Below are 13175 nucleotides of genomic sequence, written 5' to 3' on the forward strand. Positions count from 1 at the left end.
TTTGCAGTAAGGAAAAGAATTATTGCATATTATTTAAAAGCAGAACCTTGTTCACCATCTATGTTAGCTTACATCCGAAAGCCACAATACATGGTAATAAAGCCAAGTGCTTATGCTGTGTTTTGGAGCTACCTCCACTAATTCCTGCATTTCACAACTCCCCCCGAAAACAGGAGTTAGCTTTAGCAAAACACAGAGTAACAAAATCAAGGCAGTTAACATCTCTAGGTCACTGCTAACTCCAGGTGTCCACATAAGCTTACTGACCTTGTAAGCCCTTCTGGATGGGTTGGGAAGGGAAGATGAGAGAGGAAAAATAGCAGTACTAGGGTTTTGCTATCTTTCTGCCTAGCTTCCTGACCTAGGAAAGGACGTTTGACAGTCTATCTACACCAGAGGTGTCACCCAGGTCAGAAGAACGTACCTCTCTTATTAACACCACCTCCACAAGGAAAAGAAGACGGGTTATAGTTGTGGGTGACTCCCTTCTGAAGGGAACCGAGGGTCCGATATGCCAGACGGACCCTCCTCTTAGGGAAGTCTGCTGCCTCCCTGGGGCCCACATGAAGGATGTCACGAGGATACTCCCTAGCCTGGTTCGGCCCTCGGACTATTACCCCCTACTGCTCTTCCATGTGGGGGGTGATGAAGCTGCAACACGAAGTCCTAGGGCGATCAAAAGAGACTTCAGGGCCTTGGGACGGCTAGTAAGGGACTCTGGAGCACAGGTTACTTTCTCCTCTCTCCTTCCAGTTGTGGACAGCGACACAAGAAGGAACAGAGACACCCAATCTATTAACTCATGGCTCCGTGGCTGGTGTCATCGCCACGGATTTGTTTTTTTCAACAGCGGGAGGGCCTACACAGCACCGGGTTTGCTGGCGTCTGATGGGATTCATCTTTCTCAAAGGGAAAAGAGAATCTTTACTCAGGAACTTGCGGGGCTCATCGACAGAGCTTTAAACTAGACTCGAAGGGGGAAGGGGATAATATCAGGCTTGCCCGAGAGAAGCTGAGGGACGACGTGCCACAGTTAGAGGGAGCGGGTGCCAGCGCGGGCACTCGGCCTGTGCCTCCGAGATGTGCGGGGTATGCCGGGGCACAGCCAAAGTCGAGCAGAGTTGAGCTAGGGGATACTGAGGCAATAGGAGCCAAGAGGGAAATGCCAGTGAAATGCCTCAAAGCACACAAGGGGTGTTCTTCTATGAAGGAAACATGGACGACAGCCCAGCTGAAGTGCCTCTACACCAATGCACGCAGCATGGGCAACAACCAGGAGGAGTTGGAAGCCATTGTACATCAGGAAAACTATGATATGGTTGCCATCACGGAAACGTGGTGGGATGACTCGCACAACTGGAGTGCGGCGATGGATGGCTATAAACTCTTCAGGAGGGACAGGCGAGGCAGGAGAGGTGGTGGTGTAGCCCTATACGTCAGGGAGTGTCTGGATAGTTTAGAGCTCGATGATGGTGATGATAGGGTGGAGTGTCTATGGGTAAGAATCAGGGGGAAGGCCAACAAGGCAGATATTGTGGTGGGAGTCTGTTACAGACCACCCAACCAGGATGAGGAGACAGATGAACTATTCTATAAGAAGCTGGGAGAAGCCTCATGATCACTAGCCCTTGTTCTTGTGGGGGACTTCAACCTGCCAGATGTCTGCTGGAAATACAATACAGCAGAGAGGAAACAGTCGAGGAGGTTCCTAGAGCGTGTGGCAGATAACTTCCTGACACAGCTGGTGAGCCAACGAGGGAAGGTGCCCCACTGGACCTCTTGTTCACGAACAGAGAAGGACTTGTGAGCCATGTGATGGTTGGAGGCTGTCTTGGGCAGAGCGATCACAAAATGATAGAGTTTTTGATACGTGGAGAAGCGGCGAGGGGGGTCAGAAAAACTGCCACCTTAGACTTCCAGAGGGCGGACTTCGGCCTGTTTAGGAGACTGGTCGAGAGAGTCCCCTGGGAGGCAGCTCTTATGGGCAAAGGAGTCCAGGAAGGCTGGACTTTCTTTAAGGAGGAAGTCTTAAAGGCACAAGAGCGGGCTGTCCCCAGGTGCCGGAAGACGAGCCGGCGGGGAAGAAGACCGGCCTGGCTGACTAGAGAGCTCTGGCTAGAACTCAGGAAAAAGAGGAGAGTCTATGACCTCTGGAAGAAGGGGCGGGCAACTCAGGAAGACTACAAAGGTGTAGCGAGGCTGTGCAGGGAGAAAATTAGAAGGGCCAAAGCTGAGCTAGAGCTCAATCTGGCTGCTGCTGTAAAAGACAACAAAAAACACTTCTTCAAATACATTAGCAGCAAAAGGAGAGCTAAGGAGAATCTCCTGCCCCTAGTAGATGGGGGAGGGAACACAGTGATCAAGGACGAGGAAAAGGCTGAGGTACTTAATGCCTTCTTTGCCTCAGTCTTTAATATCAGGGCCAATTGTTCTCTGGGTAGCTAGCCCCTGGAGTTGGAAGATAGGGACAGGGACCAGAATGGAGCCCCATTTTCCCCCATGCAGGGGGAAATGGTTAGTGACCTGCTGCACCACTTAGACACTCACAAGTCTATGGGGCCTGATGAGATCCACCCAAGAGTACTGAAGGAACTGGCAGATGTGCTCACCAAGCCCCTCTCCATCATTTACCAGCAGTCCTGGCTAACTGGGGAGGTCCCTGCTGACTGGAGATTAGCTAACGTGACGCCCCCCCGCCAGAAGGAGGACCCGGGGAGCTACAAGCCTGTCAGCCTGACCTCGGTGCCGGGGAAGCTGATGGAGCAGATCATCCTGAGTGCTATCACACGGCATGTAGAGAATAACCAAGGGATCAAGCCCAGCCAGCATGGGTTCAGAAAAGGCAGGTCCTGCTTGACCAACCTGATCTCCTTCTACAACAAGGTGACCCACCTAGTAGATGAGGGGAAGGCAGTGGATGTTGTCTACCTAGACTTCAGTAAAGCCTTTGACACAGTTTCCCACAGCATTCTCCTGGAGAAACTGGCTTGAACGGGTGTACTCATGGCTTGGACGGGTGTACTCTTCGCTGGGTAAAGAACTGGCTGGACGGCTGGGCCCAAAGAGTGGTGGTGAATGGAGTTTACTCCGGTTGGCGGCCGGTCACAAGCGGTGTTCCCCAGGGCTCTGTGCTGGGGCCAGTTCTGTTTAATATCTTTATCAATGATCTGGATGAAGGGATCGAGTGCACCCTCAGTAAGTTTGCAGATGACACCAAGTTGTGTGGGAGTGTTGACCTGCTTGAGGGTAGGAAGGCTCTACAGAGGGACCTGGACAGGCTGGATCGATGGGCCAAGGCCAATTGTATGAGGTTTAACAAGGCCAAGTGCAAGGTCCTGCACTTGGGCCACAACAAGCCCATGCAACGCTACAGGCTCGGGGAAGAGTGGCTGGAAAGCTGCCAGGCAGAAAAGGACCTGGGGGTGTTGGTTGACAGCCGCCTGAATATGAGCCAGCAGTGTGCCCAGGTGGCCAAGAAAGTCAATGGCATCCTGGCTTGTATCAAAAATAGCATGGCCAGCAGGGCTAGGGAAGTGATCGTGCCCCCTGTACTCGGCACTGGTGAGGCCGCACCTCGAATACTGTGTTCAGTTTTGGGCCCCTCACTACAAGAGAGACATTGAGGTGCTGGAGCGTGTCCAGAGAAGGGCAACGAAGCTGGAGAAGGCTCTGGAGCACAAGTCTGATGAGGAGTGGCTGAGGGAACTGCGGTTGTTTAGTCTGGAGAAAAGGAGGCTGAGGGGAGACCTTATTGCTCTCTACAACTACCTGAAAGGAGGGTGTAGAGAGGTGGGGGTCGGTCTCTTCTCCCAGGTAACAAGTGATAGGACAAGAGGAAATGGCCTTAAGTTGCGGCAGGGGAGGTTTAGACTGGATATTAGGAAATTTTACTTCACTGAAAGGGTTATCAAGCATTGGAACAGGCTGCCCAGGGAAGTGGCTGAGTCGCCATCCCTGGAGGTATTTAAAGGACATTTGGATGAGGTGCCTAGGGACATGCTATAGTGGTGGTCTTGGTAGTGTTAGGTTTATGGTTGGACTCGATGATCTTAAAGGTCTTTTCCAAGCTATACAATTCTGTGATTCTGTCTGCTGTCAAAATAACTGCAACTGAGTTGAAAGCAATCTCTGATCTCTAATACTTAAGCATACAAAGTTCCTCCTCCTTCACACTGTCCTCTTTCAAGTTTAAGTCCTACTGTCAATTTGCTAGATGTATTTTTGAATTAGCAGATGTCTTTTCAGAACAAGCACCCTTGCTCTCAGCAAGACATTATCAGCATACTGGGTCTTATAGCCTCAGAAAGTTACTCTACTCGTCGTTTTAGAAGTTCAACAGCCTCCAGCTCCGAAGCAATTCTCCCTCTGTTTTGTTGTTCTCTGCCCACACACATGTTGCTACAACCCTATTTAAGATACCACCAGCACACTGCTGTGCTGTAATATTCAGGAGCCTGGCAGTCAGCTTGCGAGGATTTCTGCAACTCATGGTAACTAAGGCAACCCAGCTTCACACACAAAGGTATACAAATACCACCATTCAGTATGTTCGTCAGGATTTAGTAAGAGTGTCGTCATCTGAAATAAAATATTGTGACAACATCACATTAAACAATCCAGTGCTCTTTGGGATGACTCTGGAGCTGTCCAATCACAAAATAGGACCTTCCGAGTCCAGTCTCATCTCATGCAACAGCAAAACCTGCTTTCCTCCAACAGTGATGTGCCGAGTATGCTGCTAATCCCTGCTAAACTCTCTGGCCCTCCCACCTTTTGGATCTAAACACCGATCAAAAGCTACTTGTCATGGGAAGGAGAGCTGTACACCATCAAAGGAAATACATGAGGCACCTTCTCTGGAGGCCCCAATCTCCTTCCTAAAGTCTGCACCTTGTCAATTCTCAAGCCCTTCAGGAAGGGCCTGAAAATGTCTCCAATGGAGCTTTTAGTGACTGGTAATTCCCATTTTGACCTGGGGTAGCAGCACCTTAGTTCAGGACAGACAATGACTCTCTGGAGTAAATCACAGTTTATGTCCAAGTGGGGCTGTACACCGTCAGTCATCACACATAACGTAGCAGGATCAGTCAGAAGAAATTAGTTTGTACCTCATATCAAATCATAAAAAGATTTTAACGATCTAGCTATCTGCTAAGACTAGCAAACCCAGCTGAATGTTTGCACTCTGTAAACTTAAATGCCATGGACTGGAAACTGCCAGACACAGCTAATGAACTTGACAGCTGGAATCCTCCTGCAGGACACCAGGCTCTTCTGCTAGGGAGTGAGGCCATAAGGAAGAAATCTATTGCCTTAAGTTCCTGCCCATTCTTTTCCCTTCCCCAAACCTCCACAAATACACTAAACATTGTTGACAGGTAGCCAAAGCCTCCCAGCTCATAAGCTAATGGAAAATGTGCAACAAGAAAGCCTATGCAGTACAGCCGCTGTTGAAGCCACTTGGAGTATGGAAGTGTCTTTGTTTCATTTCCAATTTTAAAAAGCCGATGTTAACAAATTCCCTGGCTACGTCATTAACTGTTATGCGAAGAACAGGATGTCTTAAAGTTAATATATAATCCCATTATTGTGCATTAAGAAAAAGCAAGTCTTCATGGTAGCATCGCTTCCCAAACCACACAGCTTTGTAACATTCACAGCTGACATGCTCACAAAGTGGCACACTCATCCGAGGGGCAGTCTTCAAAGACATCCATTTCTTCCATCCAGCATTAGTAACCCTAGTCAATAGTCATCAGACTGAATTAGATCCAGGGGAAGAAATGACTATGAGAGCCCATTCAAAAAGCACTAATGAATAGAAGCATTAACAAAGATTAAATTTGTGAACCAGCTGGCGTACTGTACATCATCCCCTTAATTCTGCCCAGAACTTTTAGGAACCAGAGCTGTATTAGTAGCACGATTATTCCCTCATGCACCTGCCTCAGTGCCTTTGTCGACAGTGCTGCAGCACACCACTCTGGCAGAACACGCAAGAAAAAGATGGAGCAAAGAACTTGTATATTCATTTTGCTGTGAAGACAACACAGTTCAGTGCAGTACACTCCTGCGACATGGCAGATCGCACTGGATAAATACCTTTGTATGTAACAAATTTGAGAAAGTATTTCATATTTATACAAAACAGTCAAGCCTCATAGCCCACTTTCACAGGTCTTCCCCAAAGAAGACCGCTTGCCATCAAGACTAAAATTACACTTTCAAGTTGGCTTTAAAAGAACAGGGGAAATTAATAATGGGGATATTAAGTATGTTAACGTACACACATTTGCTAGTATAGTCAAGCACCCACTTCTGAAAAACAATTACAGTAAGGGGACACTTTAGTCTGACACCCAATACAACCCAAAACTGTATTGGATAAAAAAAATTACCTTTTCCTCACTTATTTTTAACCCATATTAAAACCTAGATGAAGCATAATGGCTTTGACTCTAGGTTTAGCTTGTGTCTAAATGTTACTGAATGACACAATGCCTCCTGATCTCTTCCTGCCCAGGCCTGCCTGCCGCTTTGTGAAGCTCTCTGAGGGATTCTGCTTTAGCATGGGACCCTGCATTGCACCCAAGAGAGATTCAAAGGACTAATTACAAACATTTTCTCATAGAAACACACTAAAGGCATTCATTTGACAAGACAGCAAAATACAATATATCTAGAAATTCAGAAGAGAGAAGAAATTATTATCTAAAGAGGATTTCCTTTCCTTGAAAAATACCAGTGTTATTTCTATAAAAAATACTAAAAGCAAAGACAAATGCCACGTTTGAAAGTAAGGATGCAGGCAAACAGGAGATGTATATGTTCTGGTAGACCTAACATACTGTAAAGAAGTAAACCCATTTAAATCTGCCAGTAGCAGCTGCAAGTAAACAGAAAGCAGCTGAGTTTTGCCAACAGTACATGGCTGACTAAATCTGTCGATAATCTGATGAAAACCAGAGATCTTAGTGAAAGGAATTAAGGAAGATTCTTCTTTCAAGCTTGCCTCAGGCTTAATTTTAAAATACACATGGTGTGTGCGTGTATTCCGATATCGTCTCAGTAGAGCATATGGTATGGTGTAGCAACCTTAACGCTGAATTTATTCTCTTCCAGTCAAAGTTCAAAGGGTAAGGGAACAGTCTAGAAAGTCCAATTCTTCAGGATTTATTTGGGATTTTTAGGTAGAAGTCACCTCTGCCATTAATCAAACACAATTTAAATGTAGTTTTGACTTATTACTCCTTAACTCTTTAATCAGAAATATCCCTGGGACTCCTTTAATAAAAAAAGTAGCCTGTAGTCCCATGCACACACCCACAAATCTATTTCACCAGTTTTTTGTAAGAGAATGATAGTGTTCATTTATACGGCCAATGAAGAATACATACTTGTACAACACTTCCATTGACAAAAGCACAAGTACATGTTACTATTGAAATTTCTACAGTACTTTCCACCTAAAGATTATTACAGACAATCCAGTCCTTCTGAATCAGAGTTGTGAGTCTGAGAAGAACACAGGGGTAGAGCATGACAAACAGACCTAGAAAATACTTCAAAGCTGCAAGTACGAGAGTATTGGTAAATAAGTGGCATAGAAAAAGCCAGGCAGGACACACTTAGCCTCCCATGCTTCTTGCATATTAATGAGAATCACAGCTACTAAAAGTGGTAAGAAAAATTTGAAACCAAGAGGTAAAACATGCATAAGTTTCAATGAAGAGAATTAGGCAGAGCTCTCTCCTGCATCACAAATATTTAAAGCACTTACCTACTAAAGCAGTCATGAAACGATTCATAGAGAGAGGTTCCAAGTACATTGGCCCTTCATATCCTGATTCCAATTCACTCCTCACATAATCCCTAAAAAAATAAACCCACAAACTATTAAGATCCATCTGATCAGACAAGAAGTAATTTATTCATTCCACACATATGTAACTTCAGTGTATGTCACAGTCAGTTAACTAAATTACAAAAAGCAATATTAACACTACTGTTACAGCAGCCTCACTGATGTAAGGATCTAGCTGAGGCACAACTTAAGCGAGACAAGTATTATCTGTAATTAGACTCACTGGCATGGCTGTAAAAATCCTTTGGGACATCCAAGCTGTTCTTCAGAGCATGGCCTGAAACTGCTTATTGACAAAGCCTCTTAAGCACCATTCCGTTTTTAAGTATCCTTATTAAGTGTTCTTCTTCCTAATAATAATTTATTTTCCCACCAGCTCCATGTGAAATAAAATTTGAGAGCTTGACAGAGAGGTCTTCCAATTTAATGGTTATAGTATTATGCACCTAACAATCTCTGCATTGAATTTAAAAATAGGTATGAAGGAAAAGTGACGGTCATGAACTTAAGAGTCAGGAACAGAGCTGCTTCATAATCCTTTTATTCAACATAATTTAAAAGTTTAGCTCTGTCCTGGGAAACTTGGGGGACCAACCACATACCCTCAAACTGATAGATTGCTATTGACAGATACAGTGAGATGTAGCCTGAAAATCTGACAGGATATTTGTAATTCTTCTCAGAAAAAGTTGGCTAGGAGGGTGGGATAAGGCAATCAAAGAAAAAGGTAAGAACCTGAGAAGACTGGGCATTTTTCTGCTGTTGGTGATCATCCATCAGCTCTGCTTTCAAGCAGGCCAACATATGTAACAGTAATAGAACTGAAATATGAACTTCACACTAAAAGCAAGCATTTTGCATTTTCAGAAGGCAGTCCTGGAACAGCAGAGCAGTAATTCTCCAGCGGCTCCTTAATCCCCTGCCAGGAGACAGCAGGCAATACTCATGACCCTTTGCATCCAGATCTCCAGCCTCTCTTTCTGCCTTGCCCTGCGACCCTTCCTTCTCCACTCCCATGACGGCTGCTGCTCCACCCTCGTGATGACACTACCAACTCTGCCACCAGTAGCACAGCTAAGCCTGTGCTCGTATCTGTGATCATACACTGTCCAGTCATTCATGTCTAGCTGCATCGCGTCCCGGGAATGCCAGACAAACACACTTGATCTGACCCCGCATGGAGCTAGCAGAGCCTGTTTGCTCGAGAGGCATGGCACTGCATTTATTATGTATTTATTTGTATCAGTGAGGCAAGCCACACTTGCTGGGAACAGATGCAGTCAAAGCAAGGCAAACAGTACCAGAAACCACAACCAATACAAGAATTGCTCTTTTTATTTCAGTGCAGAAAAATATGCAACTCAGTGCTACTGGAAGCATTCATTTCTCCCCAGAAATGTGGAAATATACCCTTCTTCTAGTATTAGCTTGCTACCCCAAGCTAAGGAATTCACATTTCCATTTGCAAAAAATCGCTGGAATTAAAGACATAAATCTCAAAGTACTAAAACAAACACTTCAAAGCCTGTTCTTCATAGCTGACAACCCTGCCTACTCACTGCAGCTTTTCAAGTGTCGTAGTATATGCAAGGTATGTTGAAATGGGTTCTTTAGACTGTAACCTACAATTAAAAACACATGAGGATTAAAAAGGCACCTAAGATGACTGATTCTAGATAGAACTTTCCCCCTTGTTATCAAGGTATAGGAAAGCACAAGGTTTTTTCCACCTTCCAAAATCCATACAGATGTAATCTTTGGGACAAAGATCGTTAATTTTTTTAATTTATTTCATATGAACCTGCAGAAAGCACTTTCTGAAAGCATTAGCAACACAAACAGGATAATCCATCAGAGTTACAAAGGGAGAAAAAAATAACACCATTTGCAACATGCTGTAGATGGCTTTTTGTATTAGCAGTATCATGCTCCATCCTCGAATTTAGGGTGAAAACACTGACTATTCCTAAACCGATATAAAGAAAGCAGTGAAGACATCAAGTTTCTTCTGTATCTGTTAGGAAACAGATTACAAAATCATCCAGGATACCAACTGTAGCAGGGTGACCTTACACAACTTACCTAAGACATACCAACAAAGCTGCACTTACAGTTCCATCTTCAACACCAGGAATGTGCCTGGAGATGACCCAAATTCCTTCAAGCTACATTTCTTGCCATTATCTACCTGATCCAGTCATCTGCACAGAGGTCTGTACTTGGCTTAATTCTTTAAGTAACTCTCATTAATTGAGTTTTAGGCCTACCAGCCTGGAGAAACAATGTTTTAAGATCTCCTAATTTTTTTAAACAGTATTTGTAGATGATGTCTGAATAAGTGAAGTCAAAGCAATGACTCTCTGTTTACCAGTACAAACATAAGGATCTTTTGGCACAGACACCAATCAGAAGACGCCTCGAACAGCTGCAGTGCCATACAAGATGCTGAGAAGAGCAAGTGCCTGCACTCAATTTGATCAATTAAAGCTGTATTAAGCTGCAGCTTTTACATTTGAGAATTGTTCACTTTACTGCAGCAATGTAAGAAAACAAGAATGCTAAAATCATTATTTACTAGTTAATGAAATGACTGAAACTACATTATTACTTTAGAAAATTAGGATATAAGAATAAAGCTTAGATCAGATTGCCTGCTGTTTGTTCTGCAGATGCGCTCCCAGCCTCATTTAATCAAACTGCTGGACTGTTAACATGTACTCACCGACAGCCGTGACTAACATTACTCTAAAAAGGGAAAGAGATACAGTGCTTCCCACATGACCATTTTTTGTTCCTGAAAGTGCAGAAAGGTCTTCTGTTATTGAAAACGTGCTTTGTAATTGACTGACAAAAAGCACAGTGGTTATCTGACTGTCCTGGTTTCAGCTGCAATAGAGTTAATTTTCTTTCCAGTAGCTGGTCTAGTGCTGTGTTTTGGATTTTAGTATGAGAATAATACTGATAACACACTGATGTTTTAGTTGTTGCTAAGTAACATTTACACTAGTCAAGGACTTTTCAGCTTCCCATGCTCTGCCAGGCACACAAGAAGCTGGGAGGGGGCACAGCCAAGACAGTTGATCCAAACTGGCCAAAGGGCTATTCCATACCATATGGCATCATGCTCAGTATAGAAACTGGGGGGAGTTGGCCAGGGGGCAGCAACCGCTGCTCAGGGACCGGTTGGGCATCGGTTGGCGGGTGGTGAGCGGTTGTATCTTTTTTTTTTTTCCTGGGTTTTGTTCCTCTGTTGCTCTCTTGTTGTTATCCTTCTCATTACAATTTATTACTATTATTTTTTTGTTGTTGTTCCGATTATTAAACTGTTCTTATCTAAACCCACAAGTTTTCTTACTTTTGCTCTTCCGATTCTCTCCCCATCCCACCGCGGGGGGAGGGTGAGCGAGCAGCTGTGTGGTACTTAATTGCCGACTGGGGCTAAACCACAACACTGACCTAATTGACTCATATTGCTGACATTTACCTTGGCTGATTAATCTATGCTGTCAACATCAAACACACACCCTCATAGATTTTAAATGTCTACAGACAACCTTAAAATTAAGTGTATTTTAAGATTATCCATAAGAAACAATTCAGTCTCTTGCTCCCCCCCCCATCTTCTCATTCTAAGCTCTGCAAGGCTCAACACTTGGAATACAATCATAACAGAACTGCAAAACATGAAATAAGATAATGATGTAGATTTAATTTTTATAGCATTAACAGTGTGTTTAATTGTATTGTTTCTTTTCTGCATAACTGCATAATTTATTTTCCCAAGTTTTATTGCTGGAAATGGGGAAAAGTAATGTGATCCTTTTAAGCAAGACATTTGTGCAGCTACATATAAAATAAAACCAGCATCCATTTTCCTTGTCAGGAGCAGCAGGACTTTGTTTCTTTAAAGCTGACTTCTCCTTTTTCCATAAACAGATGGTGTATTATCTCAACCCAAATTGCCAGGTTAACATGCTACATACAAATGTAGCATCTTCTTGGACTCTCCAAGTGTTCACAAACATTAGCTAATCGATCTTCACACAGTAAGGCAATTCTTAGTCTTGCAGATAAGGAAACAAACATTTAAGAAGTTAAGTGACTTGTCAAGGTCACATAGACCTGGAAATCTGAAATCAGAGCTTAACTATAAAATTCAGATCTTATTCCCAGACTTGCAGCTGAACCGCAAGCTATTTCTGGGCTGGAAAAAAAGCACTGAAAGCCGAAGTCTTTCAACGGCTCAGAATTTCCAGGACACTGCAGAGTCACAAGTGCCAGCTGATTTCGGTCTTGTTCTATAATTTGCAGTAACCAAACTGGCCTCAATATAAGACCTCTTCATCTGTCTTAAATAGCATCCCAACTGGTAGTGCATGCAAGCAATTCACTGGAAGTTCTCAGCTCTAAGCAAAAGTATTAACAAAAAAATCAGGAACAGTTTGCACACGTGACTATCGTATGTCTTGTTATGATCAGTCTGCTAAATAGAAACATCAGTTGGAATTGGATGGCTTTGGCAATAAAAGGAATAGCTCCACTAACATTATATTTGTGTGCTATACTTCACTATTTTCAAAATGAAAACTAATGGGATTCAAGAATTCTTTTGAAAAGCTAATGCAAGTGTCACTCCCCACATTATGCAAAGGCTGCTGCTTGCACCCCTTGCACAGTGCTTTCTTCCAAACCAAGTCAGTCTTGTCTCTAGGGAATGCATAAGCTCACTGAAAAGTGTTAGCAACTACATTCGCTTTGCAAAATAGCTAGGGAATACTGCTAGACTATTTGAATCCAAGACATCTTTTAATTAAATATATTTTTTTGTGCCAGTTGATGCAAGATTTAATTAAAGTCTTTATTAACTCACTCCAGAAGCATCAAATAGAGAAAGCTTAGTAGGAATATGCTGAACAGTCCAAGCAATAGTTATCTAACACGCTTCAATGAAGCCTGTAAAGTTTCAAACCTCACAAAGCAACAGAAGTCACAATTCGCATTACATAGAAACACAAACAAAAAAGGTATTAAAATCAAACACAGTGCTATCCCTTAATGTATCAACCAAAATCCACACCATCTCCCTTTCTTTTAAAAAATTTAAAGATCCAGAATGGGATAAAGATCTCTAGCTGTAAATGTTCTGGACCAAGGCCCTGTATCTGATGGGTATTTGTTACTAGCTTTTTTATTTCAACACCAGTTCTTAAATAATGTTTAGATTGCTTTTTCTAATAAGTAAGCCTTCAACCCTATAAGAAACACCCACAAACGGTATCTATAAAAACTCAGGACTCCCCTGAGCATGATA

At 43.4% G+C, this 13175-nt stretch overlaps 1 protein-coding gene across 8 annotated transcripts in view; it reads right to left on the reverse strand.

Annotated features, from left to right (window-relative positions):
• RNF145 (ring finger protein 145) overlaps positions 1 to 13175 on the reverse strand; it is a 58595-nt gene that overhangs the window by 16261 nt on the left and 29159 nt on the right. For all 8 annotated transcript variants that reach the window (XM_075509606.1, XM_075509604.1, XM_075509605.1 and 5 more), the window contains one exon: positions 7781 to 7872. In XM_075509606.1, coding sequence (XP_075365721.1) covers positions 7781 to 7872 — 92 coding nt within the window. The remainder of the gene's footprint in view (positions 1 to 7780; positions 7873 to 13175) is intronic.

Source organism: Mycteria americana, chromosome 8 (genome assembly GCF_035582795.1).
Source record: "Mycteria americana isolate JAX WOST 10 ecotype Jacksonville Zoo and Gardens chromosome 8, USCA_MyAme_1.0, whole genome shotgun sequence".
NCBI classification, from domain to species: Eukaryota; Metazoa; Chordata; class Aves; order Ciconiiformes; family Ciconiidae; genus Mycteria; species Mycteria americana.